The following is a 23,160-nucleotide window of genomic DNA, read 5'->3' as shown; positions in this document are numbered from 1 at the left end:
AAATCAAAGTTCAAGATATTAAGTTACCCTTCTCATGCTTAAACTTGGATCCAGATTATTACAAGTGGATCTAATTTGCTCAGTATTGCTCTTTGTACCACAACATACCCGAAGTGTCTTAAAGCAGAACGCTGGAAGTTAGTTGCATAATATTCAAGCAATGTTAGTTTGTTATTAAACTTGGAGCAATTTCCACCACCTCTCAAATCCCTAGCTAATCTGTTTTACTAAAATAGAGATGATAGTGAAATAGAGATGATCTGCCCTTTTCTTTATAATACAGTGAAGTCCAAGCATAGGGGAGGATTAGACCAAAGTACTAAATATGAGTATATGTGCATGTATGTGTGATACTTATACATCTGTCTCTATATTCCAAAGCCAATAATGAAGACTATTTTTAAATATTTATCTTTAATAATAGTCTGAATAAGCAAGAAAAGAAACCACTGAGGTTATTGTTGATTTTTAAATAGTCTGCCTCTCATGTTTCATAAGTTACTTAGCAAATATTCTACATTGAAACTATACCTAAAATAGTGAGGAAAGGAACTAAGATTTAAGGGTGAGGGAAGGGAAACATTTAAATAAAGGCAAGACTCTTAGTGTATACATTTATAAGTACTCAGGTCTATGTATTATATTCCTATCCAAGGGCAGTCTCCCTAACCAAGGGCAGGCTCTTTATATTAAGCTTCAGTTACCCTCCTAATATAGAAACAACAATTCTATTATTAGTGTGTTGTTAGTATCAAATGGTATTACAAATATCAAAGTGACAGATAAAGCTAGTAATGAACTTCATCATTTGGGACCTGCTCATCATTAAACTGCATTGTCCCTATCTGTACCCTCAATTGAAAGGCTTTGTAAACTGTCAGATGAACATAATGGTTAAGCCATTTCTATATCTAGAAACAGAGGTAGAGGTAACCTGGTGAACACAAGAGATCGCTTATGTCTTTACAAAGTCTTGGAACTTTCACATCCTGTTTCCCAAGTCTGGGAATTTTTGTGCTGTACCATTCTACTCTGTATCCTTAGCATCGTGCCCAGGGCAACATATCCAATGAATACATAATAGAAAGAGAAAATGGAGGAAAAAACAAAACAAAAACCTTCCCTTTCATATTTGGCTAGACTATGTTCAGGGTAAAAATAAAGAGACTCTGCCATAATAGCATGGACATTTTTATTTTACAAATACAAATGCAAAATATTGCTATGAAATTGACCCAAATCACACTCTAACTTCATACCTAGCAGTTGAATTTTTTCATTTCATCAATTAATTCCAATGAAAACAGATTAAACCTCTGTCTACAGAAGTAGCATAGACTAGATTAACCATGGCGATGAAGACGGGTGGCAAGATTAAGCAAAGGGAGGGATTGTAGCTCTGTTTCAAGTTCTTTTTCTTCTTGGAAACATCCTCCATATCCATATGAAACTTGAACACCTTGACTGTTATGGCCAGAGAAGAAGGTTAAATCTTGTCATAGAGAATTGTAAACTACTCTTCTGTCTTCATCCTGTGATATCCATGTCTCTCAGAGAGGTCTGGCTAAACCAGAATATTCTTTGCTATAGCGTTCAAAGTCCTCACTAGAGTCACATCTGTTACCTTTAGAGAATATTCTGAGCTAGAAAGAGAGGCTCCCATTGCAACAGAGGAATTTCTGCAAAAGAAATAATAAAGGAAGAGATAATTATGTAAGTTGTTAAGTGGGCCCTCCTACTACCAGCACTTCATTTTATAGGCTATTTTACGGCCTTGAACAAGGTAAGTCAAGGACCCTGAACTGCTATACTTCATAATTTTTATTAATTAATTACTTGACACATCTAGTAGACAAACCTTGTTTCTTTTATATCACATTTTCCCCCAACTTATAATCAACTGCTAACTATTGAATTATAGGAGTCAAGTCACATCATAGTTTTAATTCCTTAATGGTAATAAAATTTCAGAATAACTGAAAACAGAGAGGAAGGGTAAGGGAAGGTTTAAGTATTAAAGGTAGGAGGGATAAAAACAACTCTGACTCTTTCATCTTTATACCATAGTTATTAAGTTTGCTAAAAAAAAAGCACAGGTAAATGAGCACATATATCTATCTGACTCATCTGAAGCTTAGCCATTAAATTAGTTTACTATTAACTGGTCTAAGATGAATAATGACTTCAGGATTAAATGGTTCACCTACGTGCAGAAGAGCTCACTTATTTAAAGCAGGATAAGAACCACTGTAATACTTATGTACTAATCACAACATTCCATTCATTTATCATGCTGTTAACTAAGGTTTTCCTATGTGGGGAAGTAAAGATACATCTTATCCCTGCTTGTATGTGTCAAAGAATGCACTTTTACCGAAACTTCATTCCTGAATCTCTAGCGGACCGAGCTGAACAGTGGAATTCTGTAGCACCAGAACCCTCAAGGATTCTTTGTAGATTTCTGTCTGTTATACCACCCCCTATTGGAAAAAATAAGTAATACGTTAAGTATAATAGCATTTTGCATAAAATTTAGTGAGTATGAATAATAATGACTGCTTGCTCTACCTACTAAGCTAGAATTAGAAAATGATGAAAGACAAACTACAGATTCTGAAGAACTAATAAGGTTACAGAATCTATGATGGAATCTTCTATGTCCATTGGTTTACATAACAATGTTATATACTACAGACTTTAAATCTAAAAAGATTACGCTAGGGCAAGGAAAACGGTAAAGCATTCTGTCCCTGCTCCTCCTCAGTTAAAGAAAAAATCAAATTAAAACAAAAGAAGGATAAGCTTGAGAACAAAGCTACAAAAAGAACAGCCTCATAACTGTGTCTGAAAAAGAACCTCCAAGATTCTCTCTCTGGACCAGGATTTGAAACCACATTGATGTCACTGGACATGGGAACAATGCCAAGTGTAATGCAGTTTATTCATTATATCAATTTTTTGTTTCATTTCATAGAACAAGCTAACTTTCCTTTATTAAAACTGCACAACTGAGTACTTTATGATCACTCATTTGTTTTAATGAACAGTCTCTATAATATTTACAAATATTTTCAGCTGATAACAAATTTTAAATATAAAATTAACTTATTCATTTTGATATCCTTCTCTCCTAATATAGAGGACTATTCAATAAATATTTTTAATGACTGACAAAATATGTACTTTGTATCTCAAGCTGTTCAGGTTGCTAAAGCGACTTAATTTCATTCACTCTTTCGAACTCATAAACTTTTTTTTCTTAGTGGTATAGTAACATCACTGAGCCCTAAGGAGCAAAAAGAATACAGACTGAGAGGTCAGATTTAGATTGAAATTTTGGCTTCACCACTGTAACTCTTCAAAGCTACGTGATCTTAAATAAATTACTTTAAACCACTGAACCTCAATTTTTTTCACCAATAAAAGAGGGATAATTGTCTACCTCAGAGCTTGTTACAAGGATTAAAATACAAATATGTCATTTCCTTCTAACAAATAACAAGATATCTGGCCACCAGCCTTCGCTGGAGTGGCTCAGTGGAATGAGTGCTGGCCTGTGAACCAAAGGGTCACTGGACTGTTTCCACTCAGGGCACATGCCTGAGTTGTGGAACAGGTCCTCAGTAGGGGGCGCTCAAGAAGCAACCACGCTGATGTTTCTCTCCCTCTCTTTCTCCCTGCTTTCCCCTCTCTCTCTAAAAATAAATAAATAAAATGTAAAAAAAAAAAAAAAAAAGGTATCTGGCCACTGAGACCATGTTGCTCCAGTTATCAGCAACTTTAGGACATAGGTAATACATTTTTCCAAACACAGAGTAACACATTTTTACAGTCGGAACCTAAGAGGGCAATTAGTTCAATATCCTCTCAGATAATGAGGATACAGATGAGGAAACTGGTGTCTAAATACGTTGTAAGCTTCATTATGAAAGTCCCTAGATGCAGGGATGCCCAACCTTTTGGCATCTCTGCGCCACACTGGAAAAGGAAGAGTTGTCTTGGGCCACATATTAAATACATTACAACACGTAATCACAAAAAAAAAAAACAACTCATGTTTTAAGTAAATTCGTGATTTTGTGTTAGGCTGCATTCACAGCCATCCCAAGCTACACAAGACCCATAGGCCACAGGTTGGGCATCCCTGGGGGGAAACTACTATTTTTACTTATCTTTATATTTCTTAGTAATGAATACTCATTAGGCATTCAGTTTCACTTACCTGGGAATTTTTGCTTTTGGTACTTATTTTTATGAGATGGTAATAATTTATTTATAGAGCTATTCTGTGAGTTCCTCAAGTAAAATGATTACTTCATGTTAATTTCTGTCTTTTCATATCTACTAAAGAAGTTGGCATATAATCATTTGCTTGGTAGGGTTTGTTAAACAGTCATAAATATTTTTGTACACAGCACCTTCTCACCTAGGACTGTTAAGCTTCTTTAGGAAGTAGTTTCTCGTGTAACTCTGCATCCCAAGTAATGCCTTGACCATTGTAGATAACTTAATAATTATATAATAAGCAAAGGCAATATTAATAATTATCTTAATCTGGCTACTAGTTGTCAAGACTAAATACATTTAGTCTTAAGTGGAAATACATTAGACTCAGTTAAGTCTCTTTAACATTCCCTGATTAATTAATAAACAGTCTCAAATTTGACAGATAACATACGTTTTCTATCTGCTCATGTTTCAGGGACTTGCTACAGGTCAAAAGTTTCCTAAATTTCTGAAACTACCCCTCTACCTGGCCTCTTTTTAAAAGTTGGCCTTTATTTAGCTATCACCATTTTGGCTCCTGGTCAGTCTTGGCATCCTTGGTGGTGAGACAATCCAAAGCTGTGCGCCTTCTGATGTGATATGATATGACATGCAGAATCGCCCATGAAATAGCCTTACCAAAATATTTAACCAGAATCGAATCAAGCCTTATGATCTAGCTACCAGTTTACAAGAAATGCAGGGGCTAGGAAACACACGCTAAACAACATCAAAAGGAAACAAATTTGATAAATCCAGGAAGTAGAACATTTTACAGGGTAAATGCCCACAACTTTTTAAATTTTAATATTTAAAAAACAAAAAGAAAAATTTCCATATTAAAAAATATTAGGATAACAACCAAGTGTAATACTTATTCTTTGATGAGCTCCTGATTTGAACCTATCAGCTATAAAAACATTCTGGGGGCAACTAGAGAGAGGAGAGTATTGACTGAGTATTAAATGGTATTAAAGAATTACTGTTTATTTTGATAAATATGATAATGGTATTGTGATCATGCTAAAATGCTCTTATTTTTTAAAGCTGCATAAAGATAAAATGCCATGATGCCTTTAACTGAACTTTAAAATACCTCAGGATGATGAGGCCAATGTTACAAAATGTTAAACCCATGGAATGAATATATGCTATTTGCTACATTTTTAAGGTTTGAGAAATTTATAATAAAAAATTAAGACAATCTTTATATTTGTCTCCCTCTGATTCTAGGTCACCTTATTTAATTCTTTAAAAATTGTTCATGTATAATGAGCCAGTACATACTTAATTGATCTTATAGTTATCAGGAGCATATGATCCAATTGTTCTAACTACAAGAAGAATTTGGTAATTGGAGATTTTCAGGACCTGAGTATTACATTTATCCAGGATATTATTTGTTCACACCTTGTTAACAACTTGGACACTTGGCACAGTCTAGCAGCAAACTTGGTGTGTCTTACCAGAGATGAACATCCACATTCACAAAATTCTACACTATGGAAGAGCAAACATGGAGAAAACCCAATCCTAATCTACTTCTTTTTTTGCTTTTCTCTGAGCTTATCCCTTCTAGAATGTTCTCCTTATCTGAAGTTTTAAATTCCAGCAGAGATCTTCCAATCTTAAACATGTTAATGAAATGATATATTCTTCTTTCTGAACACCATGTACTAATACTTTCTCCCATACTGCCCTGCCTCCTTTGTTCTTCTTCCACTACAGTTCAGTGTTACACTAGTGAATGGATAGATAAATAAATACCTGGCATTACCACAATCCTGCCTTTTGCCTGAAAAAAAAAATAAACAAGTAAATTTAATATCTTTCTCTAAATGAGATAATAAGGCAATGAGAACAGAAACATTAAGTTAAATTTTAAAAATTGCTATTAGTGTTTAATTTTCATCTTTTGTTTCTTTGGGATCTTGGATAAGTAATATGTTCAGCATAGTAACTCTTTCTATCCAGTTATTTTATTGCATTACTTTAAAAATTTGTACTGTTATAAACACAAAGAATAGGAGAATACAATATAAATACCGAATAATCACACCACCTTAAGAGATTACTGATAAATAACCCTAATCTAAGTTCTTGGTATATGATAAGATAGAAGCAGTTGAACTTAAACAAGATTTCAGCAGGAAAGGAAGAGCACAGCATAACTGTAAATTACTAGAAAAAATCTACTCAACTTTTGTATCCTCAACTAAATTCCCTAGTTTATCATACCAATTAAATAAAACCATAGGTCCATTTAACTAGGTTTCAAGTAATACTGGACTATATGGATTAATTTAATTTTTGATAATTCTAGAAGTATTGACATTTCCGTACTTTTATTCCAATCTCCATCATTTTTATTTCCTAATTAATTAATTATTTCTTAAATAAATTTTGGTGATATATCAGTGAGAGTCAAAAGGAAATCACCCCATTACAAATGCATACTTAGTGGAACTGCTAGTACCAGGTAGGTAACAAGGACAGAATAAAAATTACATATTGTGTCAGGCTCACTAATTTGCAGAATAAAATCTTTCCATACTACATAAATTGAATTTTTTCATATGTGGATTCCCTGTGATGGGTTTTTAATACTGGACCAACCAATCCTACCAAGCCAAAACAAGTCCAAGTCATCTGCCTTAATTGTTCAGCTTATGTATGTACTCAGCCTACACTCTATCCATCTCAGGGTTAGGTAACCAGTCCTTCTTCTACTGAGTGGTGAGGAACAATGGAAAAAATTCAATCAAGAACCACCTGTCTTCTGGCCAAGATGGAGGCGTAGATAGATACATTTTGTTTTCTCACACAACCAAAAGAAGGACAACAAAAAATTTCAAAACAAGAAACAACCAGAACTGCCAGAAAATTGAACTGTATGGAAGTGCAACACCGAAGGAGTTAAGGAAGAAACATTCATCCACACTGGTAGGAGGTGCAGAGACGGGCAGCCAGGGAGGAGGGAATGCATGGCAAGGTGGTGGCTGGTGGTCCAGGCGGTCCCACATTTGCATGCGGATAAACCAGGAGGAACATCTGGAGAGTGAGACAGACCACACAACTGAGGGTTCCAGTGCTGGAAAAGAAAGCGTCTAAACCTCTGGCTGTAAAAATCTGTGGGGGTTGCAGCAGCAGACAAAACTCTCAGCCTCACAGGAGTGTTTGTTGGAGAGACCCACAGTGTTCCAGAACATACACAAACCCACCCAATTGGGAATCAGCACCAGCAGGGCCCAATTTGCTTGTGGGTAGCAGGGGAAGTGACTGAAAGAGGAGCGAGAGCTGAGCACGTGGCATTTTTCCCTCTTTGACCCCTCCCCAACATACAGCACCACAATGCAGTGACGTAAGTTGCCCTGCCCTGGCAAATACCTAAGGCTCTGCCCCTTATAATATAACAGGAACACCAACACAAAGACGTATGGCCCAAATGAAAGAACATTATAAAAACTCCAGGAAAAATACAACTAAGTGATGAAGAGCGAGCCAATCTTTCAGATGCAGAGTTCAAAACTCTGGTAATCAGGATGCTCACAGAAATGGTTGAGTATGGTCACAAAAATAGAGGGAAAAAATGAAGGCTATGAGAAGTGAAATAAAGAAAAATACACAAGGAACCAACAGTGAAGGGAAGGAAACCGGCACTCAAATCAATGATTTGGAACAAAAGGAAGAAATAAACATTCAACCACAACAGAATGAAGAAACAAGAATTCAAAAAAAGTGAGGCGAGGCTTAGGAGCCCCTGGGACAGCTTTAAATGCTCCAACATCTGAATCACAGGGCTGCCAGAAGGAGAAGAGGAAGAGTGAGAAACTGAAAACTTATTTGAACAAATAATGAAGGAGAACTTCCCCAATTCTTGCCAAGGAAATAGACTCCCAAAAGATCCAGGAAGCTCAGAGTCCCAAAGAAGTTGGACCTGGAGGTTTTCAGTCCCAGAAAGAAAAAAAAAAAAAAAAAAAAGATGGACCCAAGGAAGCACACACCAAAGATAAGGAAAGAATCTTAAAAGCAGCAAGAGAAAAGGAGAGAATTACCTCCAAAGGAGTTCCCTTAAGACTATCAACTGATTTCTCAAAAGAAACTTTACAGGCAAGAAGGAGCTGGAAAGAAGTATTCAAAGTCATGAAAGGCAAGGACCTACATCTAACATTATTCTATCCAGCAAAACTATCATTTAGAATGGAAGGGCAGATAAAGTGCTCCCCAGATAAGGTAAAGTTAAAGGAGTTCATCATCACCAAGCCCTTATTATATGAAATATTAAAGGGACTTATCTAAGAAAAAGATCAAAAACTATGAACAGGAAAATGACAACAAACTCACAACTATCAACAACTGAACCTAAAACAAAAACAAACTAAGTAAACAACTAGAACAGGAGTAGAATCACAGAAATGGAGGTTACATGGAGGGTCATCAGCAGGGAGGGTGAGAAGGGAAAATGTAGGAAAAGGTACAGGGAGTAAGATGCATAAATGGTAGGTACAAAATAGACAGGGGGAGGTTAAGAATAGTATAGAAAATGGAAAAGCCAAAGAACTTATGTTGAAAAAATACTTAATTCTACATCATGTCCATGTAGGACAAATGAGAAAACTGAAAGATGGGCTTAGTGTGGGGAAGATGAATGGGGAGAAAAGAGGTATCATATCTGCTGAGAGAGGAGGGGCAGAAAAGTAACGAAGAAAGAGGATTAAAGGGAACAGAAACCAAAAGAAGGGAATAAAGTAAAAATTGACTAACACCAGCAACGACAAATGCAAAAAAAGGGAAGAGAAGCAGAAAGTCTACAAAAACAGTGATTGTATAAAAGCAGTGAAAAGGGAAGGTGACAACAATTGATAAGAGAATAGAGTCATGAGTAGAGGGAGAAACCACCTTTCTCCTTACTTTTAAGACACATTGTAGATACTTTGCTCAAGCTTTAAGTAACAGTGTAAAGTTAAGGTGAATATTCAACATGATTGTTCTTTGAGGGATTTTATTTAGCAAAGCAACAAATTCTAAAGCAGTTCTTAAAGAGCTAGATACACTGTAGAAGCCATTTATGAGAAGGATTCCAAATGTTTTTTAGTCTAAAGAAAGTGAGGGTAGGGAGCCATCACAATGAGGACCATGTTGCTTCTGAACATCCCACCCACCAGTACACCAGTGGTTGGAAAAACCACACTAGGCAAAGAACTTGCATCAAGATCAGGACTAAAATACATTCATGTGGGTGATTTAGCTTGAGAAGGGCAGTTATATGGTGGCTATGATAGAGTATGATTGTCCCATTTTACATGAAGATAGAGTAGTTGATGAGTTAGAAAACCAAATGAGTGAAGGTGGAGTTACTGTTGATTATCATGGTTGTGATTTCTTCCCTGAACTCTGGTTTCATATAGTTTTTGTGCTCAAAACAAGTAACAGTGTACTGTACAAAGGACTTTAAACAAGGGGTCATAATAAGAAAAAACTAGAAAATAATGTTGAGTGTGAACTTTTTCAAGTTCTTTATGAAAAGCATTAGCATCCTACAAGAAGGAAACAGTGCATCAGCTGCCCAGCAATAAACCAGAAGATACAGAGGATAATATCAATCAGATATTGAACTGGCTTAAGCAATGGATCAAAGATCAGAGCTCCTGACTTACAAGACTGGCCACTTTAGAATCACTCTTAATATTTCTCTACCCACATCATATAAATTGTCCAATTATCTGTAAAAATTTTTATTAAAATTGTGCTGTAGACAAGTAGGTGGGCATTATAAAGGTTTATGTCTGGGTTTCTTTTTTCTATGAGAAAGCCAAACAATTTCAAGTATAATGAATATAACATTATTAAAGACAATAAAAACTGCCATCCTTTAATGTTTCAATGCCAAAAAAAGGTGAGGATAAGAAATAATATGCAGATGCAAAAAGAGAAACAGAAACCAATAAATGTTTTGGAAAGAGTGGTCATAGAAAAAAATGATGGATTGTTACAAAATTGTTTTAGTTGCACATTACAATATTAAGGTGTGAAAAATCCTCTTTTGTAGAGTATGAGCCAACAACAAATTATATTCTGTGCAAAAACAGAACCTCCATACTAGTATTTAAGTAACAGGGACTGATAGAGGAACCCAAGAGTTAAAGATTTTAGCTTCAGTCATAGTTGATAACCTTAAATGATTAGTGCATGTGGAAAGCTGTTATTCCAGGAACTGGAATGCATGACCTACAAGACTCTAGGAGGCTGACAATTCAGCCTTTGTGCCCCAGGGGTCTGCAAGCTACTGAAATGGTACATATTGTTCCAGAGAGGGAACAGTTATGATGCAGATAAAGAATTGCTGATCAACAGATAAAGAAGTACAAGGAAAAATAGCAGCGGGCCTGCAATGATTATCCAATTACCATATTTTGCCATGTATAATGTGCACTTTTTTGCCCAAATTTTTGAGGGAAAAATAAGGATGCACATTATTCATAGGTAGTGCTGAAATACCCTGTATCTGTTCTTGTGTTCTGTAATTATTTGTTACATAAAATTCCTTGTACCGTATGTTCAAAAAAAATTCTAAAATTCCTTTTTATACAAAAAAACAAGTGCCTAAATATAAATAAATAATTGAATTAAAAAATTAAAATGAAAGATTTTTTCCCCTCAAAGCTTGGGCCAAAAAAGTGGGTGCACATTATACACAGCAGATATAGTAACCTTTTTTCTAAACCTCTTTCTTACCCGTTCTTGCCTACCCTTTCTTCTCCTTATAGAAAGGTCGGCTTGAGATGGGATGTTAAAACAGTAATTGAGGGCACACAACCTGCTGTCTTCTCAGACCACCAGCATCTGAATAAAGCACCCAAAGAGATTCAATCCTTGTTTCCACTTACTGATTCTGGTAGTGACAAGGAAGCCTGAATGCTGACTTCTCTGGTTTCAACAATAATAATATTGCCTTATTTAATAGTACTGAAAATTTACTGAGAATAGATTTCAGTTACTCTTAACACACACACACACACACACACAGTAACTATATAAACAGATATGAGCTGGACTGTAATTACTTTATTATATATAATGTATATCAAAGCATGTTATATATCTTAAATACATACAATTTTTTTAAAGTTAGTGTATAATAAGAATAGTTAACCCTGCTCTTCCTGCCAACCAATGATTAAACTACAAACCTCTCTCTCTCTCTCTCTCTCTCTCTCTCTCTCTCTCTCTCTCTCTCTCTCACACACACACACACACACACACACACACACACACATTTAAAATGCTACATGTGACTACAGCAATTATTTTCTACTCCCTGCTAGGTATCAATTTGAAAAATGGAAACCTGTGCCCTGGCTGATGTGGTGCAGTGGACTGACTGCTGGACTTCAAAACAAAGGGTCCAGTCCAGTTTCCAGTCAGGGCACGTGCCTGGGTTGTAGGCCAGGTTCCCAGTTGGGGGCACTTGAGAGGCAACCACACGTTGATGTTTCTCTGCCTCTCTTTTTCCCTCCCTTCCCCTCTCTCTAAAAATAAATAAATAAAATCTTTAAAAAAAAAAAATCATGGGGAATTAAGTGTTTTCTACATTTGGGGAAAAAAAACCCCCACAGAAACCTGATGCATCAACTCTTCTATTTTAAAACCCTGCAGGCTTCCCTAGTACACAAGGGATAAAATACAAACTCTTAGTTTTCAAGACTCTGGACAGTATTCTCTTCACATTCAATATCATGGTAATTCTTCAATATCTTAAGTTATGCTCACTTTTGTTTCTATTTCTTTGCCTATACTATTTATTCTACATGGAGCATTCCCCCACTCTACCTTTCCTCCACCCCTTTTTACATGGATAACTTCTAATCATCTTTCAAATGAGTAAGACCTCACAGAGTAGACAGATGTCTTTTCTTCTGGGAAGCTAACTACTGCCAACTCCCATCCTTCAAATCTAGACTTAATTCCTGTCCAATGTGTTCCCACGGTACCTTTTTTTTATAGCATTCTATGAAAACTGCTCACTCTATTAAAAGTGCCTGTTGTGCACTAGATTGTAAGGGCAATGATTATACACACACACACCCCCCCCCCCTTGGTTATCGCCATAATACAAATGCCCTGCTCCTACTATATACTTAATAAGTATTGTAAAATCAGTAAGTTCCAGACTAGCAAAGTCACATCAGATCCTTATGTGAAATATCTAAAAATTATTTTCATGGCTATAGAAGAGCAAACATAAACAGGTGTCTACCCAGGAACACTAAATAATGTTATTAACAAAAGCAGTAGTAATAATTATAGAAACTAACATGTATTAAAATGCATTATATGTCAAACCCTGTGCTAAGGCTCTTAGGTAGCTTATCTCTACCAATCCTTAGAGCAACCCTATATAGAAAAGTATTAAACTTATCTCAATTTCACACTGGAGGAAACAGAGGCATAAAGGTTAGTACTCTATTCAACATTACACAGCAAATAAACTTCAAATCTGAGTCTCAAATCCAAAACTCTCTCTTCTCAAAGTCCATACTCACTAACTCCAGAACGCCTCTGGGCTGATGTCAGAAAAATGTAGACATACCCCAATGACAAAGCCATCTTCCAACTGCTCTACAAATGATGCAAACACATCAGGGCATATAAGAGAAAACTATTGTATTTCCTCCTATCTTGATATAGAGAAAAAGATGAGAGAAGAATATAGTTTTAGTTTTAAAATTCACCTAAAAATGATAAATATCTCAAATTTTATATGGGATCTCCTGAATATACAAACTGCCACTGAGAAGATATGGTTTAAAACTATGCAACGCTGATGGCAGGGAAAAAGTAAAACTTGCTCTGGTTACCGAAATTAGATAAGATCCTTAGGCATTGTCTATAATCTGATCTTTAAGAGCCTTGGTTACTGAAACGCTCACATGAAAGAAATAAGAATTATATAAATATATTACTGCATGCTTGCTTTTTCCCATATAGCAAACATGAAGTCAGTAATATTTAGTTTCACAACCTAGCTACACAACAGAGTATCAGGAGTAATCACAACAGTCTTAGGAAAAAAAGAAAGAAATCATGTGTACCTGATCTGTGAGTCGCTTTACTAGAGGTAGTCCTTCTAGAGCTGAACTGTCACACCCACTGGTCAATACTCGTTCAAATCCCAAGGTTAAGAGAGTCTCTAGAGCTGCCATTGGATCGTGAACCATGTCAAAGGCTGAAATAAATAAAATTGATTTGAATTTTGAACAGATATCACTAACACAGTGCTTACTAAAGTGTAGTATATATATAGTGGTAAGCTAGACATAGCTAGCAAGAGCCAACTGTTAAATATTTAGAAATTTTGCAAACACGATCATTAATCCATTGGCAGCTTGAAATCACTTAAGGTGGGAGTATTTAAACCACAAAAAATCAACAAATGCTACAAATTGGGGCTTCTTTCCCCCAAGAGCCAGTTTACCTGCACACCATCACTTGCATACCACTGGTGGTATGTGTGATTGTTTAGATGGTACACATGTGAATAGATGGATTTACTTAATGAAATGCAGATTAGAGTAAAAAGTTTCCAGTTTTCATTAATTATAAAAGTTTCTCTTTAAAATACATTTATTTAGGATTTACTTTAAGAAAATTATTAAATAAATTTACACAGGTAGCAATCAGGTACAGTAAAATTTTAAATGTGAGAGGCGAGTGACTCAAAATTGGTAACATCTACTGTAAGGCTTCAGACAAACTGAAGAAGTAGAATTAAACATTACTTACTAGTTCTAGAAAATGCCTTGGTTCACATACTATCCCATTTAAATACATGAGTAAACCCAGGCACACATAAAATTTTGAGAACATGAAAATATTTTTGTTGAACTTATTGAATAGTTTAATAAACATATAAAATAAGTTAGTGCCTGCAGGTGTGACTGAAAAGTCAGTTTTGTAACTGCAAAAAAAAGAACAGAAATCTGAAATGATTTTCTTAGTTTAAGAACAAAAAATACATTCAATATGATGGGTTTATTTTGAATTATTTAGCACATCAAATTTTAAACTGTGTTTCTCAGATGTTTATTTATTAAAATTATTTGTCATATTTCAAAAAGCTTTTGACCAGCCTCAAGGTTCTGACTTTTAAGCACTCTAACATCTTTTAGCTACTGCTAGTTAATGAGAAGCACTGCTAAATAGCAAGTCAAGAAAACAGTTTCCTGGTGGTATTACCCATTTAGAGAAAGACAGGGTAATAAATGCTCTGTCTCTAGTTTATATAAATGGATGTAAGTGCTGGTGTCTACTCTCATCCTAATCTCTGAATCCTTACTCAAAAGGTCAGAAAAACATTCAACAATTTCTCAGGTGATACTATCAAGTCAAAAAAAAAAAATAACTGACTGAAGACTTCCTTCATTTCTTGTGCAATAGCAGTGCCCTCTGATGGCAAAACTGACGCTTACTCCTTCAATTTACCAACGTTTGGCAAAAGTGTATGGAAATTATAACTATGTGACTTATAGACAGGAAGTATTTTCATGTGAAATTAGATACATTTTAGAAATTATTCTGATGAAGTTATCAATAATGTAAAGCAATTTCGTGCACTATAACGAACATCTATCTCTTCATTGACTGTCCAGCATCTATTTCTTCTTCCTACCTAACAGAATCTAATTCTTTTTCAGATATCCTCTCCCTCTTTGCCCATGAGTCATATATTCTTATGGGAAAGTTCACCTCGCTCCTAGCTCCAGGAATGGTCTTGTCTAGCTTAAGCCAGGCAGTAAATTTCATTTCACTAGCTACAGTAATTTATTCTTTTGGGGGTTGTGTATGACCTACGGCAATTTAATAAAAATGAGTATCAGGATTCTTGCTTGGAATGCTGTGACAAGTACATATACTTGTAGGCAACGCTCACTCTCTCCCTCTATTATACCCCTCCACCCTAACCATCTATTTTTTTCCAGCACCGTCGATTTTGAACAACTTTTCACAACTAAGACTTCATAATTCTAGAAGTTGTACATTTCTAAATTTACAACTGTTAGTCCCAAGATCAGTATAAAGAAACCAATTGGTAACACTGTAACACTACAGAATTTTGTTCCAAAAAACAGTTGTGAAATCAGATAAGTGACACTATTCAACAGAACTTCTAAAATGGGAATGACTCACCTCGGTGGAAAGTGACTGGCAGAGGACGGCACATAGCTATAAAAGAAAGTCACATAACATTAACGATGAGATCATCATTGATTGCTATATACAGTATTCTCCATGTTAGATGGGACTTTTATATATCTTCCTAAGTAAACTGACATAATAATAAAATGGCAGCCTTCCAAATTCAAAACTCCTATGTTTCCATTAATCTAATGTTTATCTTTAAAAAAAATTATCATCCTCTCCTTAGAGCACCAAATTAAAGTTATAAAATCCGTCAACTATAAGGGCAGCATTCATTATATTAATTACTCACTCCTCCGAGAATCTTCAAGAAATACTTTGACCTAGTAACATAGTTTACTTCTGCCCTCTCCATACCTCCCCATCTTCACCAAATGCAACAGCTTTTGTGGGTTTCGGTGCAATAATTAAAGATATCAAGGTAAACTTTCCTTTATCCCGTCAGGAACAGTAGCAAAACCAGCTCTCTAGCAACTGAAAAGAGTGAGGAAGGCTATGCCACACACACCCTCTGCCCAAACATCTCAATAGCTACTCTTTATTATAGGTTACTATAAGTGCCTGCAGGTGTGATTGAAACGTCAGTTTTGTGATTGTGGTTTTCTGTATCAGGAATATTAAATGCAATCATCATTAGAAGCTTTTTGGTCTCAGATACAAATTCTTACCCACAAGGGACATGCACAGTTCTTTGTCAATATGTCCATCTTCAGTCAGTGCCCCAAATACCAAACCATCAGCACCATAAAGCTTGGCAAGACGAATGTCAGCTTTCATCACCTCAACTTCACGATCTGAATATAAAAAATCACCTCCACGTGGCCGAATCATCACAAAAACTGGGATCTGGACACACTGCTTCACTACTTGAAGGACACCTACAAGAATGGGAATCAGACTAATTAAAACGCAAATGAGAGCTAAAAGCTCTAGGAAGTCAGTAAAATATCATTGGTTTTTTACATATGCTCTTATGACAGTATCACTCATATAAAAAAGGAAGAACTAAGGAAACCACAGAAAAGTGGACCTAAAAGGAAGGAGGATACTGAGGGGAAAAAAGTAGGCACAGGATAAGCTAAATAAAAAATCAAAGGTAAAAAAAGAGCAACTTAAAAAATAGAAGGAAGTTACCGCATTTTAAAAGCTCTTGTCAGTTGACTCAACAATAATCCTTTTATTGGTATGTAACATTTGGAAGTGTAATAACCACCAGGCTCAATGTCCTGCCAGTGTCTTCCCTAAGATCCAGCTTCTCCTTTCTAACTGATGCCAGCTCTATTTAAAACCTACTAGAGAGATGGTTGCATAGTGTTAAAGTTATGACCCTTTAATGGACAAAGACACTTTAGCAAAACCTGTTTTTGAAAGAGATATGTAAAAGGGAGCAAAGTTCTACTTATTTGTGATTTTATGCAGAGATCTATGAATACAAGTACCTAAGTATGACACAATTCAGAACTCTTCAATAGTTACAATTTGTGGCAAGCACCATTAGTGTTTACCCAATATGAATTTACTTATTTTTCTTTGCTAAAAGAACCCTAAGTTTGCATGGGATATCAACATGCTCAATACCAAATAGTGAATCATGATTGCTGTTGCAAAAAACAGACTGCAGTCAAATTTACAGATATGTTCTAGAGATTTCATAAGATGGCTGAGGAATACCCTCTTTTAGTGAGATTTCAAAGGGATACTGCATATATATTTATATTAAAAAATGCTATCATCAACCTCAAAGTAATATATGCTTGTAGTCAATAAAAAATCATCAGGCAGGAAAATAAGACTTATCATGAGGTGATAAATGAATCAAACAAAAAGAATTTAGAACTGATACAGATGTTAGAATTAGCAGCCAAGTCACTAGAAAAGCTATTATTTATTCCATATGTTCAAAAAAGTTAAGCTACATGGGAGACAGAACAACAGACTCAAACTTCTAGAGATGAAAACTATGTGTGAGATGAAAAACACACTAGGTGGGATTAACAACAATTAGACATTGTGGAGAAAAGATTAGTAAACTTGAAATCCAAGCAAAATAAAACACAAAGAAAAAGAAGACTTAAAGAAAAGAGTAGTTCATCAGCGAATTGTAGAACAATGCAATCAAATATTCAACTGAAAATATTCAATTATAACTATAATTGAATTATTATAACTGAATAACTTCAATTGAAGTCTCTGAAGGAGGGGAGTAGAGGACCCTGAATGCTGAAAATTTTACAAATGTGATAAAAAGTATAAATGCAACGTCTAAAAAACATGAAGAAAACTACACTCAGGGACATCATAATCAAATTGCTCCAAACCAAGAATAAGGAATGACAACCACCACCAAAACAAAAACCTTAAAAGAAACCAGAGAAAAGGGACATATTACACAGAAAACAACAAAGGTATAGATGATAGCAGATTTCTTGTCAGAAACAACACAAGCAAGAAGAGAGTGAATAAACATCTTTCAGGTACTAAAAGAAAAAACTGTCAACCTAGAATTCTACACTCAGCAAAAATATCTTTTTTAAAAATAGGAAAAAATGCTTTCAGACATACAAAAGCTGAAATAATTCATTACCAGCACACCTGTATTATAAAAAATGATAGAAGAATTACTTTAGGCAGAAGGGAAATAAAGACAGATGGAAAAATAGATCTATAGAAAGGAAGTAAGAGCACCAGAAATGGTAACTATGTATGCATAAATATGATTGTTCTCTTATTATTTCACACTCTTTAAACAAAAGTCACAGCTGTGAAAATTGCTGTGAACCTCATGGGCAAGTTAAACAAGTGTGATCAACTGCAGATTTGATATGTAACTCAAAGATCTTGAAAATGGCAGACGAGCCTGTTCTCGGCCTGTCAGTTTGGTTTCATTGTACTGACAACATCAGTGGGCATTACAGACCATGAAGTAGCAAGACCAAAACACATGAGAAGGAAAGTCCTGGGATCCTTTTTCTAGGGATGTAATAAATATGTGCAAATAAAATACCTCAGTGGAAATACAACAAACAACATAGTGTGGAGTTTTTAACATATACAGAAGTAAAACATATGACAACAATATAAAGACCAAGAGGGTAGCAATGAAGACGAAAGTCAATGAACTGCGTATGCCAAAATGGAAAGATAAATTACTGCACAACAACTGAACCAATATTAAGAGCAATTCCCTATCTCTCAACTTTTTGATGTATAAGGGAAAAAAAATCAACTTTATCGCATTTTTGATAGACAAGTTTATTTACAACTGTAAGCATTTCTGATGCAACATCCACAAGCATAGTTAACATGGTAGTAACATCAGTAAAGGATTCCAATGAAAAAGATTATCAATTATCTTCTGGCAATCCAAAAAAGGTCACTTACCCATGCTGGGTGTGGTTCCTCCTTCCAATAAACCTGAACATAATTCAATCCGACCAGCACCTGTGATTAAATAAATAAATGCATTGCTCAGCACAAAAAATAAAAATTTCCACATGTACAATTCACATACCATAAAATGCACCCATTTAAAGTGCATAAATTCAATGGTTTTTAGTGTACTCACAGTGTTCTGCAACCATTTCCATGATCAATTTTAGAGCATTTTCATAAACTCCCCTAAAAAGCCTGGCATCCTTTAGGCAGTCGCTTCCCCCTGTCCACATGTGCCTCAGCCTTAGGCAACCACTGATCTATTTTCTGTCTCCATAAATTTGCCTATTCTGGACATTTCATATAAGAGGAATCATACAATGTATTTTTTCTTATTGTTTTTGTCCCACTTAGAATAATCTTTCAAGATTCATCTATGATGGAGCATGTATTAGTACTTCATTGTTTTTTATTGACAAATTAAGAATGGTGTTTACATATTCAAAGGATTATTTAAGAAAACAAAGAAGATGCAACAAAGACCAAATGTGGCCAGGAAAGCTGAAAATATAGTCTATTATATTACTCTTTACAAAAAAGTTTGCACACCCCCACAATGGATGGAAGATTGGCCGGCCATGTACTAAAAATGGGTGAAAATAAGTTATGGGGGCATGGGAATTCATTATACTATTCTATTTTTGTATATGTTTGAACTTTTCCATAATAAAAAGTTAAAAATTTTTTCTGATCCTGAGATGATGGAAATTTCTATGGTTCCTATTAAAGTAGGTTCACAGTGCAAAAGTAACCTTGATGTAAAAATAATGTTAAAAAAAAGATAAAAGTCCTAATAATAAAAATCTCTAAAATCGTCTTTAAATCAGTGGTTTGAAAGACATTAAATTTTTGTGAAGTTCAATAAAAAAAAAATGAGGTTGGTAAGCACTATTGTGGATTCTGACTCAAAATGTCACCTACTAGGGGGGTAAGACTAGAAGACCATAATTTTCAAGTAGGTTTTCTAGTTGGTTGTTTTCAAAAGGACTACTAGGATCCTTCCAAATCACAAAGGCTTGCAAGATCAGTCCACAGATTCATTTTCAGACTCTTAAAAGAACTATAAACTGTCATTCATTCTCTAGTTTTTCTTACCTCCTCTTTCTGCATTTATAGCTGACTCTACTGAATCAACACACACCTCCATGAGAAATCCATTTGCTGTTCCTAAAACACATGAAAAACAATGCAATACCATGATGGGACTATTCATCCAGGCCAATCTATCACTAACATTTTATATTTTGCTGCCAAAATCCAAATGTCCATCAATAGGAAAGTAGATAAGTGCACCAGGGCCCATGAAAGCAATAAAATACCACATTAATTATAAAATTGATGTCTCTGGACTATGAAGAACATGGACATATGTATAAGAAATGAGACTGAGAAAAATAGACACTGAATGCCAAATTAATCTTCCTAAAACATCATCACATTCTAGGTCAAGATTCTTTCAATGCTTCTCAATGAATGCCTGCAGACATTTAAATTTCTTTACAACGAAAATATGTTTAAGAGCTGGGATGGACTTCACAAGTCCTGGCCTTCAACCACATATTTGTTTGATTCTAGACAAATTACTCAGCCTAAATGCCTATAAAACAGCATGCGTTTTAGTACCTACCTCAGAGTAATGAGGATAGAAATAATTCTTGTAAAGTAGATACTACCAACTAAATGTGTAAAAAGTATTAGTTTCATTAACTACACAGTACTTTCTCTGTATGCCTCCATTTCTTTCTAATCCCCATCCCTGTTTTTGCTGATGCCATCTCCTTAATCCACAAAATCCTTCCAGCTCCATCTTTGACTGCTAAACTCTTCCAAGATTCATGTCAAATCATATAGTCTTTCCAAGATACTTCCTCTCTCAAAATAGGAAATTGTATCCCCCTTTTTTGAACTCATGTAACTCCATATAAATTACATGTTCTTCTTTCAAACATTAATTGTATCTATTCAAAATACTAATTATTTTCTAGCTATTATTATTTCTGCAGATCACTCTTACTTGATTTCAAGTTCTCAAGTAAGGTCTTTATGTGAGAAATCTTCATCACTCACAACAAAGCACTGTGTCTACTACGGTACACAACAGTCAGGCAAAGATTTATTAAAGACTGAATAATTACAGTCATAAAAAATCACATATTTACACTAAAAAATATGTTGAGAACAGAGTTTTGAGGGTTTTTTTCTGTAAGCTTAGCATATATTTTAAAAATTAAGATTTTTAAGCCCTGGTTTGCGTGGCTCACTGCATTGAACACTGGACTGTGAATGAAAGGTCCCCCGGTTTGATTTCCAGTCAGGGCACATGCCTGAGTTGTGGGCCCGACCCCAGGTTGGGGGCATGTGAGAGGCAACCAACTGATGTTTCTCTCCCTCTCTTTTCCTCTCCCTTCTCCACTTTCTAAAAATAAATAAAAATCTTTTTAAAAAAGATTTTTGAATGCATACTTAGGGTAATAATACCCAAAAGAATGGTTACCATATACTGATAATGATTTACAACTAGGTGCTGGGATTTGGAATGCCTTTATTCTCTTTTTTACTTTCCTATATTGCTTGATTTTTTTTCTACCCAACATATTGCTTTCATTTTTTAAAGTGCAACTTTTAATTTGAAAAACAAAAATCTATCATCTGCTAATATCAAGTTTTGACTGCCTCATTTATTAAAAAGAAGGCTATCAGTCTCAAACTGTGAAAGAGTTAAGTCCATCCTATGTTCTTAACCAACAATGCTGCATTAATTCCATGAGTTTTCTGATGGCCACCCTCACCAGCTGTCAGGTCAATATAAATGGACAATGCTGCAGGGGTACCACTTGCCTCTCATGCAAGAAAGAGCCTTAGCTAGCAGAGAGCAGGAATGCACACAAATGACTGAGAGAGAAGGCAGAGTAGGGCAATTGTCCTAAGAAACAAAGTTCTTTGTAGGGATCAAAGACAAAGATACTTCTTTGGAGCAGCAGTTCTCAAAGTGTGGTAGGTCAGTTAGTTAGCTGTGAGGACCTTAGTTATAGTTATCTTAGGATCTTCTAAGACCCTTTCAAAGTCTGTGCAGTGAAAATTTTCATAACAACATTAAACCTTTATTTGCTTTTTCACTGTTACTATTTCATAAGTGGAGTTCTGGGGAGGCTACCTGGCATGTCAGATTAAATGCAGAAGCAGGTATAAGAAAACAGGTATGAGAATCCCATTAAGCCAGCTGGTAAAGAGAACTACAAAAATACCAAACATTTGCACTATATTATTTTGTTTAGGAAAAGTTATTTTTCATTAAAAATGTTGTTTGCATTTACATGTAAGGCGTTTATTATAGTCATTTTCCCGTTAATAAACATTTAAAAAATTTGTTTTAATTTCGAATACAGTTAATATCAATAGATTTAACCGACATAAATAAAAAGTCTTTGAGGATCTCAATTTTTAGGAGGGTAAAGCGCTCCTCAGATCAAAAAGTTTGAGGACCATTGGTTTGGAGGAAGCAAGAGTTCACGGAGGAGGGTTCTGCCAAATCCCTAGCACCTGCCACGCTATCCTACCCTGTGCGAAAGGAAGAACCGGGGTCTTGTGGCAGCCCCAAGCTCTGCCGCTTCGTAGCTGTGTGGCTTTGGGAACAATCCCGCCTCCACTGTTGCAGTTACAAGTTATGGAGCGGTCACCACAGGTTAGGCACTGTGCTCGGCACTCGACATTTAACTATCACAGCGATGCCGTGAAGAAAGGACAGGGCTCCCCTGCGGCGACGGGAAACGTGAGGCTGACAGAAGTTAACCAACTTGAACGCGGTTGCACGGCGATACACGGTGGCGCCGGGATTCAAACCCACACATCTGGCTCCAGAGCAGGGCCACCCGTGCTACATGCCCCTTCTCAGGCCACCCGTTTCTACGCGTTTAAAGCCGGAATGACAGACCGTGTCGAGCTAAAGGCTCCGAGGGAAATCGCGCTTAATCCACTGGTCAAAGTCCCCGCCCGCCCGCTCCTGGGAGGGAGGTGGGCTGAGCGTCCCCTCCCCGCCCCCTTCCGCACCGGCCTTCGCGGACGGTATCCGCGCCAGTTTCCGCTCCGAGAAGGACCCCTGCCTCTTCATCCTCCACGCGCTCCTCCCTCGCGCGTCTTCGGTTTCCACTCAGAGTTCGGGTCCTGGTGCGCGCGACCAAAGCTCGTTCTCACCACTGCGCGCGCCCCTGCGCTCCTCTGATGCGCACGCCCCAGCAGCCCACGCGAAAACCGAGTCGCCAGCGC

The 23,160-nt window shown here is 36.1% G+C and overlaps 1 protein-coding gene and 1 pseudogene across 2 annotated transcripts; one reads left to right on the top strand and one right to left on the bottom strand.

Moving 5' to 3' along the window:
- Positions 1-1,189: 1,189 nt before the first annotated feature.
- Positions 1,190-23,135, bottom strand: CUTC (cutC copper transporter). Of its 2 annotated transcripts, XM_054581344.1 has the most exons (9): positions 22,945-23,135; positions 19,993-20,064; positions 18,847-18,906; positions 16,134-16,343; positions 15,454-15,489; positions 13,359-13,492; positions 6,034-6,061; positions 2,375-2,480; positions 1,190-1,679 (listed from the first exon to the last, which is right to left on the bottom strand). In XM_054581344.1, exons 1-9 carry the CDS (start codon positions 23,003-23,005, stop codon positions 1,565-1,567), a joined length of 822 nt encoding a protein of 273 aa, XP_054437319.1. In that variant the 5' UTR covers positions 23,006-23,135; the 3' UTR covers positions 1,190-1,564. The 2 variants fall into 2 exon arrangements, with proteins under 2 accessions (XP_054437319.1, XP_054437320.1); XM_054581345.1 differs by lacking the exons at positions 6,034-6,061; positions 13,359-13,492.
- Positions 9,403-9,918, top strand: LOC129077105 (adenylate kinase isoenzyme 6-like; annotated as a pseudogene).
- Positions 23,136-23,160: the final 25 nt, after the last annotated feature.

Source organism: Pteronotus mesoamericanus, unplaced genomic scaffold (assembly GCF_021234165.1).
Source record: "Pteronotus mesoamericanus isolate MK-2021 breed Mesoamerican mustached bat unplaced genomic scaffold, CSHL_Meso_final contig_657, whole genome shotgun sequence".
Taxonomy (NCBI): domain Eukaryota; kingdom Metazoa; phylum Chordata; class Mammalia; order Chiroptera; family Mormoopidae; genus Pteronotus; species Pteronotus mesoamericanus.
The sequence above is the reverse complement of the archived record's forward strand: the minus strand, read 5'-3'. Positions and strand labels throughout refer to the sequence as shown.